The 24,095-nt window shown below is 55.0% G+C and overlaps 1 protein-coding gene across 6 annotated transcripts in view; it reads left to right on the top strand.

Annotated features, from left to right (window-relative positions):
• The window catches only part of NISCH (nischarin), a 40,237-nt gene extending 17,208 nt beyond the window's left edge, over window positions 1–23,029 (top strand). For 2 of the 6 annotated variants that reach the window (XM_038566236.1, XM_038566237.1), the window contains exons 4-21: window positions 2,065–2,113; window positions 3,041–3,204; window positions 3,562–3,657; window positions 4,979–5,074; window positions 6,279–6,431; window positions 7,088–7,156; window positions 7,688–7,873; window positions 8,046–8,174; window positions 9,317–9,430; window positions 9,766–9,877; window positions 14,199–14,323; window positions 15,503–15,552; window positions 16,436–17,842; window positions 19,021–19,531; window positions 19,921–20,077; window positions 20,597–20,725; window positions 21,216–21,377; window positions 21,797–23,029. In XM_038566236.1, coding sequence (XP_038422164.1) covers window positions 2,065–2,113; window positions 3,041–3,204; window positions 3,562–3,657; window positions 4,979–5,074; window positions 6,279–6,431; window positions 7,088–7,156; window positions 7,688–7,873; window positions 8,046–8,174; window positions 9,317–9,430; window positions 9,766–9,877; window positions 14,199–14,323; window positions 15,503–15,552; window positions 16,436–17,842; window positions 19,021–19,531; window positions 19,921–20,077; window positions 20,597–20,725; window positions 21,216–21,377; window positions 21,797–22,407 — 4,320 coding nt within the window. In that variant the 3' untranslated portion in view covers window positions 22,408–23,029. Of the gene's footprint in view, window positions 1–2,064; window positions 2,114–3,040; window positions 3,205–3,561; window positions 3,658–4,978; window positions 5,075–6,278; window positions 6,432–7,087; window positions 7,157–7,687; window positions 7,874–8,045; window positions 8,175–9,316; window positions 9,431–9,765; window positions 9,878–10,491; window positions 11,603–14,198; window positions 14,324–15,502; window positions 15,553–16,435; window positions 17,843–19,020; window positions 19,532–19,920; window positions 20,078–20,596; window positions 20,726–21,215; window positions 21,378–21,796 lie in introns of those variants that run through there. The other 4 variants (XR_005374904.1, XM_038566239.1, XM_038566238.1 and 1 more) reach the window with 4 other exon arrangements.
• Window positions 23,030–24,095: the final 1,066 nt, after the last annotated feature.

Here is a 24,095-nt window from a genome sequence, read left to right as displayed (position 1 = left end):
CAGGGAAGCAGAGAAAGAAATTGTCACATAGTTTGCCTTTTAGATTGCTCAGAATTGAAAAACCTGCTCTCTGCTGAGCATGAGCCCTTGGCCCTTACTATCTTGCAGCTTTCTGTGTTTTCCGGAAATGCCAGCCTTGTCCCCTTAGCTGGTGCTGAGGCCAACTATCCAAAAACCCCCATAACATTATTAGGTGTGAATGGAGGGCAGGGAGCCCCTTCCTGAGGGAGACCTTCCCGAGGGAGTCCCAGTGTCACTAGCATGGGCCAGAGAGTTGTTGCTCCGGAACCTGCGTCTTTCAAGCTCACCAGGTGATGCTCACAGCAGCAGGCCAGGGAAGTGCTGACTTAGAGACCAGCCACGGCACTTAAAACTGCTGGTAGAGAAACAAGCTTTTGGATCATTCTAAGCTCTCCCTCATCTTCAGTTCTTCACTCCAGTCAGGGAAGCTATAATTGAGTTTAAGTTGTTGCAGAAGACTGAAGTTGAACTTGAGTCTCAACAGCTGAGAGCCTCTCCCCTCCCTGGCTGAAGCCCTCTCCTGCTCAGAGCCTTTGTTGTCTGATGGCCCCTTTGCATCTGACCCCTTTGCATCTGACCTCGGATCTTGCCAGACCCTGTGCTCCTTAATGCTGGGGCCCACATGTGCTCATTTTTCTCCCTTAAGCTTTTTGTGATGCTAAAGGAGGGTTATTCTCACACTATATGTAAACTGAATTTTAAGCAGTTTAAAGAAATAAAAACATTTTTAAAAGCTAGCATAAAGTATTTAAAACGTTAGGGGGGGAAAAAAAAGTCAGAAGAATATCTTTATAATCTTGGGGTGGGGGAAGAGCCGTGAAGTCACAAAGGAAAAGAATCACAGATTAAACAATTTCCATGAAAATGAAAAATCTTTGTGTCAGGAAGACCACCACAAAGGTAAGAGGCACGCATGACAGGGAGAAGCTATTTGCAGCATATAAACAACCTTTAGCATATCCATCATGTATGAAAGATAAGAAGGAGACAAACAAACCACAAAGCAAAACAGGAAAAGGACACCCTGTCTCCGGCAACCTGGTGCCTTTTGAGTCCCTTCGTAAACATGTGAATTGCACATCCCAGTGGCAGAGATGTTCCCATGAGTTACGAAGGCAACTGCATGGCCTCCATCTGGGCCTGTTTACCAGAAGTCTTGTTGGCTGCCATCTGTCAATTCGTTAAAATTCTTACCTGCACAGTGTGGGGCTGGGGACTGGGGGGGCCCTGCCATCCCCAGGATTACACGCAGAAGCCCTGAGGCAATGGATCATGTACAGAGAGAGGCTAAGTGGCTTTGCTACTTTCTGGCCGTGTAAAATTAGTAAGAGTACAGTGCCTCTCCACTTCAGTTTGCTCAACTGTGAAACTGGGTTCAAAATACCATCTTCCTCACATGGGGCATTGGGGCGACTGAGTGTGCTGGTACGTAGCAAGTGCTCAGGCGCTGCCCAGCATGGTTCACATCCCAGCACACCAGCTGTTACTATGACTGAGGGCTTTGTCTTTCAGGCCTCCTTAAAGGAAGTCCTTTCCAGCCTCTTTCTTTGGACCCCGGGCCAAGTAGACTGTTGAAAGGCTTGAAGGATGAGCACAGGAAGAGAGCAAGCACTCACTGTTTAAGACACCTTTGAAACATGAAAGTAGAAACAGTCATTCTTAGATGAAACAGGACTTCCTCTCTACCACACCCTCTCCCAGGATCTTCTGGGGCCAGTTTTGGGACTCTGAAGTAGCCAGGCTTTGCCAGCCCCCTGGGTCTTGTGCATCAGGAGAGCCCGTGTGTGCTAAGAGTTGCTGCAATAGGCCATTTCTGTTCTTCCTTTAAAGCAATGTTCCGCATGTCCACAGAACTGGAAATACTCAATATCCCTTCCTGGGTGCTTTAATTTGTAGTTTACTCTCTTTATTGTATATTATAATCTCTACTTGTTATATTAACTTTCTAGAGAGTCGGCATTGAAGCAACAGAGTAGCTAGCAGAGAATGTGAGTCCCAGTGGTTGGGGGCAGGGGATTTTCTAACTGTGGGTTGTTTTCTCAGGAGATAAATGGAATCACTGCAGCACTGGCTGAGGAGCTCTTTGAAAAAGGTATGTAGCTGGGAATCTCCCAAAAGAGTGGGATTCAGGGTGGTGCGGTATCCCATCTGTTGTGCTGTGCCAGTGAACCATAACCAGGGCCCACCTCCCTGGGGTTGCTCAAATCCCTGGACCTGGGCCACAGCCAAGCCTGACTACCTACCTGCCCACCTGCCCTGCACCAGCCAGGTCTTAAGAAGCTGTGGTCTTTGACCTTAGCACTCTTTGAGACCCCATGTTGGGGGTTAACTCCAAGCTCAGGATATAGTCCAAAGCCCTGTGATGGAGTTCTGGAAGGTGGATGACATGCTGCCCTCTTGCACCTGCTTTGTCCTTACCCGAGAGAGATTAGATGTGAACCAGAAACCAATCCTAGGTGATCACCCTGCCAGAGAACATAGTAACAGTAGCTAGCATGGAGTGTTTCCTGTTGTTCAGCCTCAGATTGGACATCCCACTGCCTCCCTCTTGGGAGGTTCAGCTAAAGGACACTGAAGGCGAGAGGCCCAGGAACCTGCTTGAGGGTACATGGCTAGGAGGAGCAGAGCAAGAACTGGTTAAGAACCCCACCTCCTTGTAGGTCCTGCACGGGGCTGGCACCTCAGGCTTCATCTAACCTTGAGGTGTGTGCATATTGGAGGTTGTAGCGTGGATCTGTTGCCCAGGTGTTGCCTCACATCAGCTTTATTCCAGTTCAGGGCCACAGATTTTGACTCGGCCTCACCGGAGGGAGGCTCCCCAGTCGCACATTCTCATGACCCTTCCTCCTTTGTAATCACGTGTCCTGGGTCTGCCCTGTGCTCAGCCTGAGCTCAGGACCATGGCTTTGTCCCAAGGGTGCTTGCCTAGTGCTTGTTAACCATTGGCCAGGTGGGCAGATGCCCTGGCTGCACAGTGGGTGGGGCTGGGTGCTCACACTGTGGGGCATGGCTGTTGCAGGAGAACTGCTCCTGGGGGCCGGCGAGGTCTTTGCCATCGGGCCCCTGCAGCTCTATGCGGTCACCGAGCAGCTGCAGCAGGGAAAGCCCACGTGTGCCAGTGGGGATGCCAAGACCGACCTCGGGCACATCCTGGACTTCACTTGTCGCCTTAAGTACCTTAAGGTAAAGCTGTGGCAGCTTGGTAATAGAGAGCCGCTCAGTTGTGGGCATATAGCCCAGGTGGGTCCTGATAGCTCATTGACTAGCAGCATGTGTGAAGGTGCTTGCAAATGAGCCCTGGGACAAGGAAGGCCATCTTTGGTGTTCTTGGCACTGTGCTTCTGGCTGTGAGCACCAGGGGGCAGTCGTGATCCAGTGCCCCCTTGCTTTAAACTGTGGCTTTAGCCTGCTTTGTTGACCACGCAAGTGGTGTGTGGAGGTCTGTGAGTCCGGTTTGGTGGGTACAGCACTGCCCCCATGAATATGGCTGAGGAACGCTTACAGCAGCATCCCTGATTCAAGCCCTGTGTCTGGCCACAGGTTTCTGGCACAGAAGGACCTTTTGGGACCAGCAACATTCAAGAGCAACTCCTGCCTTTTGATCTGTCAATATTCAAGTCTCTTCATCAGGTGGAGGTAAGGCCCAGGGCCCTGGAGGCTCAGCTGGGCTGAGTGCACTTGGGTGTCCTCTTGCTTCTGGTTATCTGTGGGCCAGAGAGAGTCTGGATTTACCCATAAGGTGCTGTTGCTTTTGTGTTTGTCACTATGTGACAGGCCCCGTCTAGCTAAATCAGGCCCATCTGAAGGTGGAGAGAAAGGGGCCTCTGCTGCTCCTGGCTGCTCTGCATGTCTGTTCTGGGCACAGACAGCATTTGGACAGGATGGAGCACCAGTGCTTGTTGGCTCTTTCTTCTCGTTGCTCAAGTTGAAGTGCTGGGAGGGCATCCTGGGGGTCAGGCAGAGCCAGTTCCAATCTGTGTTTCCCAGGGCAGATCAGCAGAGGGCTCTGAGGGTTCTCTGCCCTCCAGTATGCCCACACCTAACAGGAAATACTTTGTTTACTCACTACCAAATTCCTGGGTTCACAATGCTAGATTCGTTAACATTTTTTAAATGTGAGGGGACTCAATAACATAATTTTTAAAAATGCTTTAAAGTGTCTAATTCTCAAGCATAGCTTTTGTGTTCAACCCTGTGTCTTAATGTACACTTTTAAAAAAATTTTTATTCATAAGAGAGACAGAGAGAGGGGCAGAGACACAGGCAAAGGGAGAAGCAGGCTCCCCACAGAGAGCCTGATGTGGGGCTCCATCCTAGAACCCCAGGATTCCAGCTGATCCTACGGTAGATGCTCAACCACTGAACCACCCAGGTTCCCCAATAGACACTTCTTGATGGAAACTTCCCGACAGCCCTGTGGAATGGGTATTTTTATTCTCATTTTGCAGTTGAGGAAACCTAGGGTTAGGGAGGTAAGGAACCTTGTCCAGGACCACACAGTTAACGAGGAGAAGCTGGGATCTGAATTCAGCCTCTGCCACCAATGGGACTATTCTGCCTGCGGCATTCTGGGCTAGTCGCAGAGAACTTGAGGACCGCAGCCCCTTACTGGGAACCTAGGGTGTGTGCCTCCACCAGTGCTGGCTGAGGAAGGACTGGGAACTCAGAGCAGTGCCCAACCCAGCCTCAGCTTGCATGCTAAGGCCCCAGAGTTGGGGTCTGCAGATGGGTGGTGTTCATGGGCATGCTTTGGCCTGTAGCTATCCCTCCCTTGTGTAGGACAACCAAGGCCAGTAAAGTAGGGCTGGGTGAGCAAGAGGGCCCATCGTATTCACTGTGCGCCAGAGGCCCTCTGCTCTCAAGTTCTGCTTTCCAGAGCCCATTCTTCATGTCCACCTGCCAAGCCCCAAGTCAGCCCTTACAGCCATTTCTGAGGCACAGCTTTTCTTTGTTCCAGATTAGTCACTGTGGTGCCAGGCACATCCGGGGACTAGTTGCGTCAAAGCCCACCTTAGCCACAATGAGCGTCCGCTTCTCTGCCACCTCTATGAAGGTAAGCTCCACCTGTTTCCTGCCTGGGGCACCGAGGGGCAGGATCCTACGTTGTGGTGTCCCACCCGTCTGCGCTGAGTATGGGTGTGGGCAGCTCTGTGCTCATGCAGGTCTCCCCAGTGCTCAACAATCCCTGGGATGCTTTAGTCTGTCTTCATCAAAAAGCGATACTGTTAAACAAGATAGTTGAAAGAATTGGGTCTCCCCACCCCAAGCCCCGCCAAAAAGTGATTTTTAGATGTGACAAATTGCTAGGCAGTGGCAAGTGACAGAATGTTTATTAGATCGATATCAATGTTTCTCTAAGCTTAAAAAGCCCTGGCTTAGTACTTGTCTGTATCTTGTTTTGAATGGACTTGAAGTAGACAGGTCAGGTCATGGAAATGCTGGTCCCTGTTGTTTGTGTGTGAGTAACAGAAACACTCGAGAATGTGAGGGGTTTCTTTTCTATTTACCTTTTTACGGATTACATCTTAGTAATGCTCAAATCCTTCTCTGGGTATAGAACAAACATAGTGGTTACTTTTATGACGTAGCGTCTGATCCAGATTTGGGTTTGGCCAAGTCTTGAGGCCACTGGCTGAGATAGGAGGCTTGCGTCAAGAGCAAGGGTGCTGGGGACAACCCAGCCTTTCTCCGATGCACTCCCTGCCGCCTGACTCAAAGGGCCCATATTGATCCATTGAGGGAGGAAAGGCCTTCTGGGCATAACTGCCAACCCAAGGAGGCCTTCCTTTTTGTCCTTTGATGGGGCCTCTGTGTCCATGCTACTACCCTGTGAAGTCATGGACAGTGATGGCCTACTGTCCTCAGTGGGGGCTATAGTGCCAGCTTGGAAAGGATAGTTGCCTGGAAACTCCATGATCTGATCTTCAGCTCCTGAGGTTTAAGCCAGAAAAGGCATCACCACATAGCAAAAGGCTCTTCTGGCTCGAAAAACATTTGCTAATGAAGCAGGGTCAGAACACATTCCAAGTGGCTGTTCTGTTACTAAGCTTTTCTGTTATTTCACAATCGCTTAAAACCATATGAACTAAAAAAAAAAGAACTAAAAAAAAAAAACAAAAAAAAACCATATGAACTGAAGCCCATTTTAATGCAAGTGTACTTCCACATGCTAAATATGCTGAAGCCCTTCCTGAAATTTTGCAATGATTGTGTTGCGTGAGGGCCAAGTGTGGTGCTCAACAGATGTTCTTACACAGGAAGTCCTTGTTCCCGAAGCGTCAGAATTTGATGAGTGGGAGCCAGAAGGCACGGCCCTGGAAGGCCCTGTGACCGCCGTCATTCCCACGTGGCAGGCACTGACCACCCTAGACCTGAGCCACAACAGCATCTCTGAGATCGACGAGTCTGTGGTATGCTCTCAGCAACAGGTGCCAGGGACTTCTCTGGCCTGATCAAACCCCAAGGTTGGGTAATTAACTTGGCCTTCTCTAGAAGGACCACAGAAAATCTATATTCTGTGTTCTGTGTATGCCTGAAAATTTTTAATTTCAAAGTGGAATTAATTAAAATAGGTGAAGTAGTGGTTAGAGTCCAATGAAGCATCTGCGTGTTTGATACAGAAACAAAATGAACGAGGACATTTACTCCCAGGGAGTGCAGTAGAACAATCACTCCATAGATTCTAGACATGCCCACGTAAGAGTGATATCCAGATGGGATTTGGGCAAGAAGAGAGTGATACCTGTATTTGTGCTCTTTGGTGGGGTTGGGCAGGGCTGAAGAAGACGGAGGGACTTACTTCCGTCTGGAACCTTGCCACTGTTATTTTCGCAAGCCAGGTGTTTCATAGGAACAGTGGACCGTGTTCCGCGCTGGAGACCCTCTGTGCTCCTGGGACGGGCTACTGAGTGGGCACGGAAGGTGTCACAGCAGCTGCCCCACAGAGATGTCTGGCTGGGGAGTCCGTATCTGGAGGAAGCATCCCACAGTGTCCATCACCAGTTGCGAAGGCCACCGAGGGTCCCATGTCCTAGAGTAACCTGAGCTCTCTTTCTTCTTTCACAAGAAACTGATTCCAAAGATTGAGTTCCTGGACCTGAGTCACAATGGAGTGCTGGTCGTGGACAATCTGCAGGTAATTCATGTCTTTAAAGGCCACCATCTTCGGGCTTCTCAAGGTCCTGTTCTCCTGAGAGCTCAGGAAGCTAATGCCACCTTGGACATTTGGCCATACCCTGGGGTCTTCTCTCATAGGCCCCCGAAAGGTGTCTGGGTACCCTGGAGTTTTGTATAAATGGGGGTCTGCTGGTGTCCCCTTCGGGTATCAGTGATGCACCAGATGATTGTTTCTCTAGTTTCAAAGAGTGAGGAAAGACATGGAAATGTAGACTGAGCATGATGAAGATGATACACCTCCATCACGGTGACGGACAGCCTCATTTTCACAGCTTATGCCTCCCCCGTGGGCCGTGATGTCCCTACTGGGGAGGGGGGCTGTGCCACAGGGCCCCTGGGTGTGCCAAGGATCCAAGGTTGCCCTTACCAATAGCTGTCCAAGGGAAGTGGGCGTTGGAGGGCTAAAGGCCCACTGCACTGTTAGTGGTGGCCCGCCTGCTCAGGAGCCTTGGCCTGAACCAGCATATCCTGTTCTTGATGCCTGCTGCAGCACCTGTACAATCTCGTGCACCTGGACCTGTCCTACAACAAGCTCTCCTCCTTGGAAGGGGTGCACACCAAATTGGGAAATATTAAGACCCTGAACCTGGCAGGAAACCTGTTGGAGAGTCTGAGTGGCCTGCACAAGCTCTATTCCCTGGTCAACCTGGACCTCCGTAACAACAGGATCGAGCAGGTGAGTCCCAGCCCGGGAGGCTCCCAGGGTCCTGGGATGGCTGCGCCTGGGAGTTGAGGACTTGAAAAAGGAACGGTAAGCTGTCTTTCATTGAAAAGAGGCCATCAAACGTGTCGGCCTATTGCTGAAGCATTCGAGGATGAGATGAGGGAAAGGAACTTGTTTCTTGCAGATGGAGGAGGTCCGGAGCATCGGCAGCCTCCCATGTCTGGAGCATGTGGCTCTGTTGAACAACCCCCTGAGCATCATTCCTGACTACCGCACCAAAGTGCTGGCTCAGTTTGGAGAGAGAGCCTCCGAGGTAAGCTGCTGGGGAAGTTCTGTTCTGTCTGAGAGACGGTCTGGTTGGAGTCTGGCTTCTCCCAGGCATTGCTGGAGGTGGTGTCCCCTGTTCTGTGGCTGCCTGCTTCGGAACGACATCTGGCCCTGAAGGGCCTCTCAGTTCTGGGAAGTCTGCTGCCTCCCCAGGAAGAGGCTTCCCCGCCCCTTCTGTGGGGGCGCCAGCTGCCCTGGTTCCCGCTGGCTTCTCTCAAGTCATCTTCTGTCACGGCTTCAGGCCAGGAGGGCTCCCCACCAAACAGCAGGCACAGACCAAGGGTAGAGGGACTGTCTTCGGCTTGTAAGAGTCACCCTGTATTTTGTAGACTGTGGACCTTAAAGGGTTCGCCCACCTTTGCCAGTGTGGACCAGCCCAGCGTCTGCCACCTGCTGCGTGTGATCTGGCCACCCACCACCATGTCAGCCTCACAGATCCTTAGCTGGACTTATCTGTCTTTTCAGTCTGAAGCAGGCTTCTCCCCTTTCTCCCCAAATCCCAGGCCAGAACATACGTGGGTGTTTGCATCCTCCCCTCCGACCACCCTCCTTGCCCCTTTGCAGCCCCCAAGTGCCCCTTTCTTCACACCATCACTAAGACTGTGTTTACAAGACGTCCTCTCCTCTTTCCGCAGCTGCACAGTGTAGTGTCAGCTCTTCTCCAGGCCCTTGGGACTGTCCTTTATGGACCACACCACCACCCCTCAGTGCTTGCTAGTCGTAGCCTCCTCCTGTATTTGCAGATGGGGCTCCCCACCCTTTTGCCTGTTCCCCGTGCTTCTGCCCTCCCAGATCCTCAGCTCAGAGACCCTCCCTTTACTGATCTGAGTTTTTGCCATAATTGGGGGCTTGGTTCAGGTCACCGCCTTCTATCACTCTCAGTCACCCAAGAGGCCATCACAGTGGATCCTGCACCCCTTCTCAGAGAGGGACTCCCAAAAACAAACTGGGCAGTGTGGGATCTCCCGGGTCACTTCTGAGGGTGGTGAAGAGCTCACACGCCAGGGGGCAGAATATCCCCTGGCCACCTGTGTCCTCTTAGGGCATGGCACACACCTCAGCAAGGTCCCTTCCACTCTGCTCCTATCATCAGCCCCTGTGCTGATGGCTGTTCTCTGAACTCTGTAGGTCTGTCTGGACAGCACAGCCACCACAGAGAAGGAGCTGGACACTGTGGAAGTACTCAAAGCAATTCAGAAAGCCAAGGAGGTCAAGTCAAAGCTGAACAACCCAGAGAAGAAGGTGGGTCTTTGTGTGGGAGGCAACAGGAGTGATGGTGAAGAGCCAGCGAAGGGAAGAGCTGGCTTGCGGTGGTAACGGGACATGGAGCGCTCTGGGCCCCTATGTCCTGGCTGCTGCATCCCACCCCCTTCACATCCTGGTTGTCCTCACCAATGTGAGGCGGGCAGTTGGCAGCTCTGCCGCACGGGGTTGCTATGGACTAGGCAGGGACGCCTTCACCATCACCACACTTCTGAGAGGTGGGAGCTCCTTCCTCCTCCCCAGTGGCTGTGTCAGGATCTGTGTTTCCTGATCTTTCTCTCCTCCCCCGGGCTGACTTGAGCACTCCTCCTCAGATCAGTGAGGATTCCCGACTCTCAACGGCCCCCTGCATCCGATCCAGCGGCTCCCCTCCCAGCGTGGCTCCCACCTCTGCCTCCCTGCCCCAGCCCATCCTCTCCAACCAAGGTAATTGTGTATGTCTCACCACCTAGCAGAGTTGCACAGGTCCTACCCAGGCCTCCAGGCTTGGCTTGGGGGAAGATGCCAGTACCTGTTCCCTATAGGTTCAGACACAGGGAGGGCCTGGTGCTGTCTATAGGCAGCACCTCTTGGGGTGGCACAGAGTGGGGGGTGGCGGCTTGGTATCAGCTTTGTTGTTTACTTAGCAAGGGTCCCCAGTTGTCCTGAATCCCACATCCAGTTCCTGTAGGATCCCATGGGTTTCTAATGGGGCCCCAAGGCTACCCTTGGAACAGACTCGGGGGCTGCTGTTCATAAAGACCCTGTTCCCCCACAGGCAGCATGGGCAGATTGGCTCCTAACTAATGGGACGCCAGGCCCAGTGACTTTCCTGAATCGGGCACCCTGACCCCTGTATAGGAAATGTTTTTTTGCTTTTTATTTTTTTATTTTTTTATTTTTTATCATTGCCTTATTTCTGTGGTTCTTGTGGTGTGATCCAGCCCCAAAGTTCTGTGTGTGTGGGCCAAGATGGGCTGTCCGTGGACCCATGGAAGACCAGTTCCCTTTACCCGCCCACTGTCTTAGCGTTTTCAAAGGGCTTTCACCTCTGAACCCAGGCATCCTCGGAGATGAGTGAGTGAAGCAGGTCCCATGAGAGTGTCTGCTGGCCCGGCCCCTGCGGAAGAGGGGAGGGTGTGCCGTCCCGAGTGGAGCCGAGGCTCGGGACACACAGGAAAGAACGCCGCCCGCCCACCCGGGCTCCTGGAGACGCAGAACTTGGTGTGAGGTCTTGGGAAAACAGTTTGACCCTATGTTTCAAGAGCCAGAAAAACGTTCCCACCCCTTGACCTGGTAACCCCGCTGGTGGGGCTTTTATCTTAGTGGGATAAGTTAATGGGGAAGGGGGAGGTGAAATACTCATTGCAACATTATTTATGCGAACAAAACATGGGATGTGACAGGCATCAGAGGATGCAAAGGAGATTGAGCCATGGTGCAGAATGCTCTGCCGCCATCACATCAGAGAGAGGGGGCCTGGGTAGGAAGAAAGGAGAAGTGCTCAGGTTAGGTCCGAAAGCCCGTGGCTGGGCAGCACACCAAGGTCATGACCATGAGGTCAGAGAAAGAACTCGTGAGAATGGAACGGTGGTGTTAGGGGCCAGAGGAATTGTCAATGTGCTTTTGTAACACTCTTGACTGAGAAATTTTGGTTTTATTTTTTTACATGAAAGGGGAGGGGGGTTTGTATCACTGCGAAGAAGCTTCCCTGCTGCCTTTCCTGCCGTCGGGCCAAAGCCCTCTTGGGGGCCACCACCGCGTGCTGCCCTGTCACAGCACCGGCCAGCCTGCAGAGGAGCCATATGACTAGGCTTCCAGGGGACAGGGAGGTGCGACAGGTCCTCGAGGCCAGGAATCAGCCGGTTCTCAGCATTTGTTGACTCGGTGAACGAGTGAGTGTGTGGGTGAACAAGCAAGTGGAGAACCAGCTGCTAAAGTGCAGACCGTGGGTGGGGGAGATGAGGTGTCTGCCCCCAGAGCCGCTGCAGGCAGCCCTGCTTGGGCAGGAAGGCCTCTGCCCCCCTCCCCCACCGCCCCACTCCCAGGGATGTGCCACAGAGTGGCTCACTGCTCACTGTAGTCTGTTCCCCCCCTTCCTGGCTACCAGACATTTAGACGTTGTCTCCAGATTTGCACCTCTTATGAATAAAACTGTAGTGGATGTCTTTGTGTGCACATCTCTTTCCTTTCTGTGAGAAACAACAGAATTCGGGCCCCATCTAGGCGCTCTGATGCCTCTCGTCTCATCCTCTGAGTGACCCTTCCTGACCACTTGTTTGTACAGTCCACGGTCCAGGAAGGAAGCAGAAAGACTGTCCCTGTCCACATTTCCTCAGTTCCAAACAGGGCGTGGGTGGGTAGTGGCAAGAAAACGTTTTTTTCTCACTAAGGTGGAGGAATCTGCAGATGGTGGTGTTCAGCCATGTGCTGTACCCAACCAGGGTCTTGCCTGGATGGACCAGGATTTCTCCCTCAGGGAGCAGCTGTGCTCCCAGCCCACTCCCACCTGTGAGGCAGGCAAACATACTTGTGAATAAAGTGGGTGCTTTCCAGTTAACACCAGGCCTCTGGTTATCTCAGGAGCTGGTAGCCAGCTTGTTGGAGCCCTGGAGGATTGTGACCAGTAGGGGCTGACGGATGAAATGGCAGAGTTGACTCTTCCACCAGGTCCATAGAGAAGTGCTTAGGAGCAGGCACCCGGGAGGGAGGCAGCTCAGTTTGCATCCCAGCTTCCCTGGCCACGTGCCTTCAAGCAACTTACAGCCTCTCCGAAATCCTGTTCTCTCAACTGTAAAGTGGATACACCCTACTTCATCGATTCTAAGATGCACCCGTTTCCACCCTGTGACTTCCCTGAAATTGAGATGCGTCTTTGAGTCAGTGGCGTCTCATAGTCGCTGTCAGCCAGCTGGTATTCGTGATGGAGTCGTGTGAAAGCCTTCCGTGGACACCTGCTAAGACCAAGATGGCACCCCATCCAACGCATCTTAGATTTGATGAACTGTGGTAAATAATGAGAGGCATGCATGAGCTGATGCTGGGGAAGCGCTTAACACTGCTCCTGGCTCATCAGGAATGGTCAGTGAGGGCTTCCCTTTCTTGTGTCCTTTGTGGGGGTTTCCAGATGACCAGGACGGTGCCCCTAAAGAACCTGGAGCCTCTTGGGGAGGTGAGCTTATGTGCCCAAAGGAGAACAGGGCAGGATGACCTGGGGGTGTTTGTAGAAGAGAGAGGCAGGTCTAGAGCAGAGAGAGCTTTGTAGTGGAGGTGATAGGTGAGGTGAACCTCAAAGGATGGTAGTATCTGAGCGTGTGAGGGAGGAGAGGGGTGGACTCCAGGAGAGAGCAGTGTGCTTTTTGCATGGCTGTGTGCTTGCCGCCTTCCTGCTTGTGCGCAGCTTCTGCTGCTTTGCTCGGGGGCTGGGGTGGCAGCAGGCAGAGGCACCTAGGCTTGGGCTGTTGGCTTGGCTGGCTCATGGGCAGAGGACCTGGGCTGCATGAGTTGTCCTGTCCCGGGCGGGGCGGGGGGAGGGAGCGCGGCTGAGCTGGACAGGGGTCTGTGACTTCTGGAGCTCAATCATTTCACTGAGCCACAGTGACTGGCAGCAAAACCAGGCAAGCGCTGGGCTCCCTTCAAACCTCTCTGAAACTGAGGGTTGATTTTCAGTGTTCTCCCAGCTAGCTACACTTAAGAAAAGGTTTTAAAAAATAAGTCTTTACCCTCCACCACTGTGAAAAACATCCAGAGTGAAATAATAGGCCTGGACATGCTATCCTCCTAAAACAGCCTCAGCGGGATTTAAGAACGCTCTGTTTCTGGGGTGCATGAGTCACTGCGCTGTCCATGGAGGTGGCCCAGGGGAGGGTCAGTGGGGAGCATCGTGCGGAAAGCAGGCCATGGGTGCCGAGCATGGTTTTTTGTCCTTGCCAGCCTCGGAGAAAAACAGCCTGCAAGAAGGCCCGGCCTTCCGAGTAAGAGGTCCCGAGTCCTTGAATGTCTGTGAAATTCATAGAAATGTTCTATTAGTGGGGTTGGGCCAAGTTTAGTCAAGTTCCTAGAAAGAGGTTCCAGGAGTGAACACGTTGAAGGCTCTTGATGGACATACTGCCAAACTGCTCTCCCAGCCGGCAGACCAGCTCGTGCCCCACTGCCCGCCTCTGCCCCGTCAGGCCAAGTCCAGGCCAGGCTGACAGTCAGACCTTTGCCAAAGTGAGACAAAACCAAGGTCTTGTTTCAGCTTGCCCTTCTGTGGTTCCTTTTGGGGGTGTGCCTCACTTCTGGTGTTCTTTCTGGTGGCCATTCCTTTGTGGGATATCTGTTCATCCTTGCAGTCTCCTAATGGGGTTTCCAGCCCCTGCTCCCCATTCTCATTATCTTGAAGAGCCTTTTATAGATCAAAGACACATGTCTTTGTTAAGTATCACAAGTACTTTTTTTTCTCATTTCATTTTGATTTATCTTAGGTTCTTTTTTTTTTTTTTTTTTTTTTTTTTTTTTTACAGAACTTTGGTTGTTATGTAGTCGTACATATCAATTTCTTCCTTTGGATTTAGGTTTAGAAAGTCTATCCCTGCTCTGAAATTAGATAGTCATTTATCCTTCGAGTTTAAGATTTCCATTTTTAATGTTTTCTTCTGTGACCTTGTGGTTGGGTTAGGGGGTCTGACAAGGCCCTCAGTCATGCCGGTAGCCTGAGGGTCCAGCCCTGTTTGTTGAATGGCTACTCTCCCTGCCTGCCCTGCCTGCCCACCCCTGGTCTCTCCAGGTATCATGTTCGTTCAAGAGGAGGCCCTGGCCAGCAGCCTCTCCTCCACCGACAGTCTGACTCCCGAGGACCGGCCCATTGCCCGGGGATGTTCTGATTCCTTAGAGTCCATCCCTTCAGGACAGGTAATACCCTCTTCCTACTTTTGGGGATTGCTTGTTTCTCTGGATCAACTGTTCTGCCTGGGGCTGTCCAGAAGTAGGACCTGCCTGGAAGGTAGAGGTGGTGTGGCTGGAGTTTGGGGCAGATGCTGCCATTGCTTGGTGCACTCTGCTTTGTGATGAGCAGTTTGTATTCCCTGTCTGTCCCTCTGTCTGTCCATCTCTTTGTGTGTGTGTCTCTGTCTGTCTCTCGGGGCTAATAGGAACAGGCAGTTCTCTCACTAGGCCCTGGGGGGCCAAAGCCAGATAGATGGTCCTTAGCCCCTATGAGTGGACTGTCCTGGGAAAGGCAGTTCAGAAAGCCCTAGGTGGGGATTGTTTGGGTCCCACACCCATCAGGAAGAGTTTCTCCACCATTGCCTGGCACACTGGGCTTTTCTGCTCACTCCTGCATGTTACCCTAGTAGTCTGGGGCACATGATGACTCCAGCATCTTCTCTGGCTGCTGCTAAGGGTTCTGGAGCTTCTCCCTCTGTCTTGGGAAGAGAGGAGGAAGGCAAGTGTGATAGGATCTCACGTGTGGGGCTTTTCCCTGGTACCTGGGCCTCCATCCAGCCCTGACCAGTAGTCCAGGGTCATGGCCCTGTGACCCTGGGCAGTTTGCACAGTCCTCGTTCTGTCCCAGTACTCCTTGGCACTCGTCCTTTCACTCTCCCCAGGGTCACACAATAGGAGGTTCCCAGCTCCTAGGTCCTCTGCACTGCCCGGAGACCACTGGCAGGGCCTTGCCAGGTGCTACATAGCCTCTGCTCACAGAGTCCTCTGCGGGCCAGTTGCCACATTGATAGGCTGTCCATGCGGACCCACTGCGGTGGCATGAGGACTCAGATGCCAGACCTAAGAGGCACATGCTAAGCTGCAGCATGGCAGGAGGCTCTGGCCCAGGTCTGGGGGCACGGCTGCTGTCAGACAGACTATAGGTGGGAATCTCAGCTCTGCCATGCACTGCTGTATAACTGGGTGAGTCTCTCTCTGCCTTTCTGGGCCCCAGAATCTGTCCTCAAGAGAAACATGGGGATGGTAAGGAGCTTCTCGTAGGGTGGTGAAATGGGGAAGGGTGCCTGGGTCAGGGTCCAGCACCCAGTAAATGCCAGGGACTGGCTGCAGCAAATAGGGGACTCACCACATGTCCTCCTCTGTCAGGCACCTTCTGATGATTTACGGGACATGCCAGGAGCTGTTGGTGGTGTGAGGTAAGGAAGAGGTTAAGAAGGCATTCTAGGCCTTCTGCACATGCCCAGCTGTGGACCAGTGGGAACCAGTTGGATTTTGTTAACAATCTGTTCATAGAAGTTCTTCAGAGATATTTCTTCCTTTAAATAAACAGGAACGAGGTGGGTTCTGGTCTGTTTCCAAATTCTGATCCCTGAAGTTTGCTTGACGCGTTATCCCATACCAGGGGTCAGCAGATCAAGGCCAGTTTGGCCAACAGGCTTATTTTGTATAGCCTGTGAGCTGAGATTGATTGTTAAATTCTTAAAGCACTGTTAAAAAAAAAAAAATTATGTGGATGGGCTTTCCCAAAACTATTCACTCCCTGACTTTTTATAGAAGTTTCCCAACCCTGCTCTATATGTGCTTGTTCACGGAGGGGAGCAGTGGCCAAGAAGAGCTAGAATTTAAATGTGAAAGTCCTAAGACCCACCTAGCTGACCCCCTGACTCCCATCCCAGAGGCCACTGGGTGCTCCTGAAGGGAACCATTGTCAACAAGTGACTTCATGCCCTTGAGCTCTCATTCCCTTGGGAGTTAAAGCCAGCATCTGAGTGACTGAGAAGTCTTGTGGGGCTTTTGTTGGGAGAGCCCGTGTGGTGTGGGTACAACAGTGTTGAATGCCTGTGGCCTGAGCCCTGGGAATGTAGACTTGCACTGAGCCGGCAGTCCCAGCAGTCCCAGCCCTCCAGTGTCTCGGCTCCCCACTTGGGCACTTATCAAGGATATGGGCTGAGCTGTTTCGAGGGCTTGGGAGACCCTCGTGTTGTTCTGTCGAGGCCAGGGTGCAGCGGCAGGCTTTGCCTGTGTGCAGTAGGGATAGTCCAGCCCAGAATGCCATTGACCTGGCCTCTCCCCACACAGCCCAGAGCATGCAGAGCCGGAGGTCCAGGTGGTGCCCGGATCTGGCCAGATCATCTTCCTGCCCTTCACCTGTATTGGCTACACAGCCACCAACCAGGACTTCATCCAGCGCCTGAGCACACTCATCCGGCAGGCCATTGAGCGGCAGCTGCCCGCCTGGATAGAGGCTGCCAACCAGCGGGAGGAGGGCCAGGGCGAGCAGGGCGAGGATGACGACGATGATGAGGAGGATGCCGCTGAGAACCGCTACTTTGAAATGGGGCCCCCTGATATAGAGGAAGAGGAGGAGGGTGGCCGGGGAGAGGAAGAGGAGGAGGAAGAGGAGGAGGAGGAGGAGGAAGGCGAGGAGGAGCGCCTGGCCTTAGAGTGGGCCCTGGGTGCAGATGAGGACTTCCTGCTGGAGCACATCCGCATCCTGAAGGTGCTCTGGTGCTTCCTGATCCACGTGCAGGGCAGCATCCGCCAGTTCGCCGCCTGCCTCGTGCTCACTGACTTCGGCATCGCGGTCTTCGAGATCCCGCACCAAGAATCACGGGGCAGCAGCCAGCACATCCTCTCGTCCCTACGCTTCGTCTTCTGCTTCCCCCACGGTGACCTCACCGAGTTCGGCTTCCTCATGCCGGAGCTGTGCCTGGTGCTGAAGGTGCGGCACAGCGAGAACACACTGTTCATCATCGCCGACGCCGCCAACCTGCACGAGTTCCATGCCGACCTGCGCTCGTGCTTTGCGCCGCAGCACATGGCCATGCTGTGCAGCCCCGTGCTCTACGGTAGCCACACCAGCCTACAGGAGTTCCTCCGCCAACTGCTCACCTTCTACAAGGTGGCGGGCGGCTGCCAGGAGCGCAGCCAGGGTTGCTTCCCCGTCTACCTGGTCTACAGCGACAAGCGCATGGTGCAGACTGCCGCCGGGGACTACTCGGGCAACATTGAGTGGGCCAGCTGCACACTCTGCTCGGCCGTACGGCGCTCCTGCTGTGCGCCCTCTGAGGCCGTCAAGTCCGCCGCTATCCCCTACTGGCTGCTGCTCACACCCCAGCACCTCAATGTCATCAAGGCCGACTTCAATCCCATGCCCAACCGCGGCACCCACAACTGCCGCAACCGCAACAGCTTCAAGCTCAGCCGAGTGCCGCTGTCCACGGTGCTGCTGGACCCCACACGCAGCTGTACCCAGCCACGGGGCGCCTTCGCAGACGGCCATGTGCTGGAGCTGCTCGTGGGCTACCGCTTTGTCACTGCCATCTTTGTGCTGCCCCATGAGAAGTTCCACTTCCTGCGTATCTACAACCAGCTCCGGGCCTCATTGCAGGACCTGAAGACTGTAGTCATTGCCAAGACCCCTGCGACTGGGGCCCGGTCCCAGAGCCCCCTCGTGGAAGGCCAACCTCCCGAGGACAGGGCCAGGTGAGACAGTGTAAGCTCTTGGCAGGGGGATGGGGGGGGCCATGTGTGAGCCAGGGTGGGCCTGGCTCCTCTGCTCCTCTTTGGCTTCTGACCAGCGTCAGCATTGCCCTTGGCTCCCTGTGACACCCTATGACAAGCCTTACTCTGGTGGTGAGCCATGTACCCCTTTTCAGGAAAAACTGGGTCATTAAGGGGCTTTCTCTTTGCATGTTATTCTATGAGTGCCTTCCAGAGTCACTTGTTGGCAGAGAGTAGCAAGGTCTGAGGTCTGAGTTTGAGCTGGGCAGTTCTCTGGTTCAAAGCTCCTTTCCTTCTTGCAGCAGGGGAGACAGAGAAGGAAGTAGTGGTAGTCTTGTCCTGTTCTTCCTCCCTCTGCCTGGCTTCCCCTTGGCTCCCTCCCTGGGTTTCCCTCGGGGCCATCTGGAGCTGAGGCTAGAGGGAGGCCTATGAGCAGCCATGCCCATATTATCCTCAGCTCACCCCCACCCAAGACTCCAGAGGGGCCTCATGCCCTGGAGGGTGCTCCTTCTGTTGGTCCTCCTGTCCTCTGAGATACAGCCTTACTTTCTCTTCTGTCCTTGGAACCAGTGGAGACACTGTCCTCACCCCAGTGTCTCAAGCCTTCTGCCTCTGATCCCAGCTCCTGAAAGTGGTGTTCCCAGGGGGTTCCCAAACTCTCCCTGGATGAATCAGGTCCGCTTCTTGGGCCCAGCTCAAGCCCCATGCCCTCCATAGAGATGCCATCAGGTCTCGAGGTGCTGGAGAGCAGCTTCTGCCCAAGGCACCCCACCCCTCTGTGCTGAGGCCTCAAGGGGTGACACCTTGCCTCCATTTCCTTGCTGTCCCCAAGCCTGGCTAGAACCTGCCCACAATGGGGACTGCATGCAGAAAACGGACGCCCTTCTTTATCCCAGCAGGCACATCTTTGTGCCAGCCCTGGGGTACCACACTGCCTGTCTTTCCCCTGACTGCCCATCATCTTCTAAGAGGGAGGGCCTGGCACTTTTTCTTTGTTCTGTCTGCCTGTAGGGAACCTTGAGATGATGAAATCTCCAGAGGACCCCAGACTTGGCAGTTGGTACATGTGTTTCATCACCCTCTGAGGTTGTATGTGATGTGACTCTCCACTTGGGGTCCCTTTGCTAACACAATGTTTCTCGGGGGATTGGGATATGTAGCAATGACCAGCATCCTCAGGAGGTCCTAGTAGAGGCTCCAGCTCCAATGCCAGCAGAGGCTCCAGCCCCAGCCACAGCAGAGGCTCCAGCCCCAGCAGAAGCTCCAGCTCCAGCCCCAGTGCCAGCAGAGGCTCCAGCTCCAGTCCCAGTGCCAGCAGAAGCACCAGCCCTGGCTCTGGCCTCAATGGAGGTCCCAGCCCCGGCCCTGGAAGAGGCCGTGGGCCCAGCAAAGTCCTCAGGCCCAGTGGAGGGCCTACTTCCAGATTTGGCCCCAACAATGGCCTTGGCCTCAGAGGAGACCCCAGCAGACACCTCAGCCCCAGCCCCAGCCCCAGCCGAGCCTCTGGTGCAAGCGGAGGCTCCTGCTCATTACCCAAGTGAGCACCTGATCCGCTCCACGTCGGAGGAGAATCAGATCCCTTCGCACCTGCCTGCCTGCCCGTCACTCCGTCACATTGCCAGCCTACGGGGGAGCACCATCATTGAGCTCTTTCACAGCAGCATTGCCGAGGTAGTGGCACTAGAGCTGGGCTCGCTCACTGGCACTCATATGGAGAAAGGTAGCACAGTCAGGGGAGGGAGATCCTGTCACGCCCTCACACTATGGCCACTCCTAGCCTTGGGCCCCAGACACACCCTGCCCCACACCCATCTCTCACCCTTCGGTTCTTCTCTGCTTCCAAGTTCATAAATTGAGCAGATGCAGTGAGGGTCCTGTGTCTCCTCAGCAACGACTGTGGGCATGTTGGGGATGTGCAAGTCACCAGGGCAGTGGGGCTGATGGGAGGGAGGGTGTACCCTGTCCAGGGCTCTGTTCTCAGGCAGGCACAGCCCAGAAGAGAGTTGTGTGCCTCTGGCGCTGCTTGGCTCCGGGCCCAGACCCAGCCCTTCTGTGTCCAGGTTGAAAACGAGGAGCTGAGGCACCTCATGTGGTCCTCAGTGGTGTTCTATCAGACCCCGGGGCTGGAGGTGACCGCCTGCGTGCTGCTCTCGACCAAGGCTATGTACTTCGTGCTGCATGATGGCCTCCGCCGCTACTTCTCAGAGCCGCTGCAGGGTAGGCACCAGGGCCCGCTGGCACCTGAGAGCTCAGAGCATGTGCCCGAGGAGACAGGCCAGGCTCTGTCCTAGAGCCAGCTGTGTGGCCTTAGGCAGCAGGATTTGGCTGTGCTGTGCCGAGCCTCCCTTGTCTGAGGAAGGGGGCTGATAGCCACACTCTCTCCTGGAGCTCTCATGAGAGACCTAAGGCCAGCACATGAGTCAGGACCTGGCAAGGGGCCCGGGCACTGGTTCTAACGAGGTGGGGTTGGCAGCCTCTGTTCAGTGGGACCCCAGTGGGAGACCTTAGCCAGCGGCCTGTCAGGGGCCCTCAGTCCTGCGCTGAGCCTGGCAATGCCCTAGAATGCATTGCCAGTGAGGCCTCATGTGCATGGAAGTGGGGGCGGCTCCTTGCCAGGCCTCAGGAGGCCAGGCTGGCAAGGGGCCCCCTCCCTGCTGGACAGAGCTGCATACCTGGGACCCTCGTGCTCTCCTGGCAGAGCCAGCACCACACATGGTTCCTGTCTTTCCACTGTAGATTTCTGGCATCAGAAGAACACTGACTACAACAACAGTCCCTTCCACATCTCCCAGTGCTTTGTTTTAAAGCTCAGCGACTTGCAGGCTGTCAATGTTGGGCTTTTCGACCAGTATTTCCGGCTGACGGGTGAGTGGCTTGCTGTGCTTTGTCCTATTTTGGGTGAAGGCCGGTGTCACCAGTGGGCTCCCACCGTCCGTATGTGGGTGCGTTATCACAGGCTGAGTTATCTCTGCTCACAAGCCTGATCACCGGCACGGGAGGAAGCAGCTTCAGGAACTGCTGAGGGTGCAGAACCCCCCACCCCCCAGGGCTCGATGCGAGGCGGGACAGAGGTGGCCAAGTGCCCGGCGGGCAGGGAGAGTGGGCCCAGGGCTCTCGGGCAGGATGTTTCTGACTCACACTTCCTGAAGAGAGAAAGCTAAGCTTTTTCCCTAATGCCTCTGTATCCCCTTCCAGAAAAATGTCACAGCCCTTCCGGCCCGAGAAATAGCTATCTCCCAGGTCCCGTGATACTTTCCCACGTGGGTCCTCCTGGGCCCAGCTCTGGTCTCCAGGGCCCAGGGATGGGGTGGGGGAGAGGCGGCCTACCACTGTGACCAGCTCCCTTCTCCCCCAGGCTCCTCCCCAGTGCAGGTGGTCACCTGCTTAACACGGGACAGCTACCTGACACACTGCTTCCTCCAGCACCTCATGGCTGTGCTCTCCTCACTAGAGCGCACACCCTCACCTGAGCCTGTCGACAAGGACTTCTACTCTGAGTTTGGGAACAAGACCACAGGTACCGCCCCCCCCCCCCCCCCCCCCCCCCCCCCCCCGGCTCAGGCTGCAGACAGACCACCTGGGCTGTTGTTGTGGGCCCCTCTCCTTCCCGATCCCAGGGGCCGCAGCAGGCCCCAGAACCCCTTCTGCACTTCTTATTGTTTCTCTTTCCTGCTTAGCCAGCTTGGGTTTTGCGTGTGCTTTTCCATGGCAGAGCCTTTATCCCAGCAAACCCTCAGCCACCCAGCAGATGCACCTCAAGTGTCTGCTCTGAGCTGCTGTCACATGGGTCTCTGCCCAAGCACAGGGGCCTGGAATACTCTCCTGCCTTGGCCAGCCCCTTAGCCTGATATCGCGGGTGGCTCAGGGTCACTGATTCTCTGGGCCCTAGTGCCGGCCGGGCTGGGCTACAACCCTGGTGGGCGTCCCTCTCTGCAGGGAAGCTGGAAAACTATGAGCTGATCCACTCGAGCCGCGTTAAGTTCACCTACCCCAGTGAGGAGGAGATCGGGGACCTGACATTCACTGTGGCCCAGAAGATGGCTGACCCAGAGAAGGCGCCGTCCCTCAGCATCCTGCTGTATGTGCAGGCCTTCCAGGTGGGCACCCCGCCCCCAGGGCGCTGCAGGGGCATGCTGCGCCCCAAGACACTCCTACTCACCAGCGCTGACATCTTCCTCCTGGATGAGGACTTTGTCCACTACCCGCTGCCCGACTTTGCCAAAGAGCCACCGCAGAGAGACCGGTACCGGCTGGACGACGGCCGCCGTGTCCGTGACCTGGACCGCGTGCTCATGGGCTACCAGACCTACCCACAGGCCCTTACACTCGTCTTTGACGATGTGCAGGGCCATGACCTCATGGGCAGCGTCACCCTGGACCACTTTGGGGAGGTGCCAGGTGGCCCTGCCAGAGCCGGCCAGGGCCGTGAGGTCCAGTGGCAGGTGTTTATTCCCAGTGCCGAGAGCCGCGAGAAGCTCATCTCGCTGTTGGCTCGCCAGTGGGAGGCCCTGTGCGGCCGCGAGCTGCCTGTCGAGCTCACTGGCTAGCCCAGACCGCAGTGGGCCCTTGCCACCCGCAATGTCTGGCCCTGTGTCCTCTCGGGACAGGAAGCAGGCTTTCTCTGTTCTTTTTAAAGTGTTTCTCCCCGCTCTTTGGCTACCTTCATTGGACCGTCCTTGTGGAGAATGTGAACATATGTGTTCAGTGACTTCTTTCCAGTACTGGGAGTGAAAGTGCCAGCCACCTCCAGGACTTCTGTGGCCATCAGCCTCCCACGGGTCGGTTGCCTGCCCCTGGTGCGGTATGGCCAGCACGCCAGTGTCGTGTCTTCTGTTGTGGGACTGTTATTAACACGTGGCACTGTGGGTCTGATTTACTCTTCTGTGTGTCCTTCCCTGAAGTGTCTTGTCCAGTCATGTGCTGTCATTGTGGGCGTTCGCTGCTAATCGTGAAACTGGTAGCAAAATGCACATCAGAAGCTCCCGCCTCGTGCAGTTTTCCAAAGTGGAGACCTCTCCTGGCCCAGCCAAGTGGGAGAGCCCCGTGGGGGCAGGAGTCCCCAGGCCTTGGGGCTGAAAGGGGTGGTGGCAGGGGACCTAGAGCTGCCAGCACCGAGTGTGATTCCTGTTGCCTGTTTCCTCTATTCCAATAAAGCAGAGTTTGACACAGTCTGGGTCTTTTAGTTCAAGGGTTATTGGGTCTCAGCAGGGCACCAGCCCAGGGCATGGTTGGGGTGAGGGAGAGAGTACCCTGGGGAAGCGGGAAGGTGCACTCCTGGGGGCAAGGTGGGGAAAGAAAGGAGGGAGGAGGGCACGGAAGGCAGAGGAGTGGCTCTGCCAGGTGGTGCTGGTGGGGTGGCACTGGAGTGCTGGCACAGGGGAGGTGTGAGGGGACCCTTGGACAGGGCCGTGCTGGGCTGGGACTCAACCCCAAGCCTCAGGGCACGTGCAGCACACAGGCTCACTGGCTTTCTGCCTCTTGCAGCTCTGGAATGTCACACCCTGGCCCAGCCCCAGCTGAAGCTGCAGGCTGTTCTGAGTGGGATTGCATAGGGTGGGGTCTTGGGGCATCTCACCAAGAGGACCCACTGTGGGGGGGCTGTCCCTGGGTGGTGGATAGCGTGTTTGTGTTCTCAGAGACATGAGGGCTGCCTCAGGGAACCCTGCCAAACTAGGACCTGGGATTTCTTTGGGAGCCAGCCCTGTGTTCCACCCTTCCTCATTTCATTTTGACCCCCAGAGTGGGGGGGGGGGGCGGGGGGGAAGCCCACTTGTCTCTGCCATCCTGGCCCAATCAGGAGTGTCAGGTCCCCAAGGCCCTGGGGCTATTTGGGCCAGGCAGCACTGCAGAAGAGGTGATTGGAGGGTGGCCAGCCCCGCTCCCAGCCCACTGCTCCTGTCTCCCTCGGTGCCAGCAGTGGGGCCTGGAGCACCCATCACCCTCAGGGAGGCCGCCAAGGGGACGGGGAGCCGCCAAGGGGAGGTGAGAGTGGGTGAGAGGCCAGCTTTCCGAGACCAGCTCAGCAGCCCCTCGAGCCAGTGGGGCGAGAAAGGCTGCTGAGGAAGAGGAAGAGGAAGAGGGGCGACAAGGCTTCTCCCTACCAGGCTTCTATCGAAGACCTTTACAGATGGCCGCCTGCTGCTCTCCCTCTGTTGCGTGTCCGCGGGGATGCTGGTGACCGGAGGCAGGGTCCACTACCCGGCCCCGTGGGCCAACAAGGCAGCTGACCCCGCCT

Source organism: Canis lupus, chromosome 20 (genome assembly GCF_011100685.1).
Source record: "Canis lupus familiaris isolate Mischka breed German Shepherd chromosome 20, alternate assembly UU_Cfam_GSD_1.0, whole genome shotgun sequence".
Taxonomy (NCBI): Eukaryota; Metazoa; Chordata; class Mammalia; order Carnivora; family Canidae; genus Canis; species Canis lupus.
The sequence above is the reverse complement of the archived record's forward strand: the minus strand, read 5'-3'. Positions and strand labels throughout refer to the sequence as shown.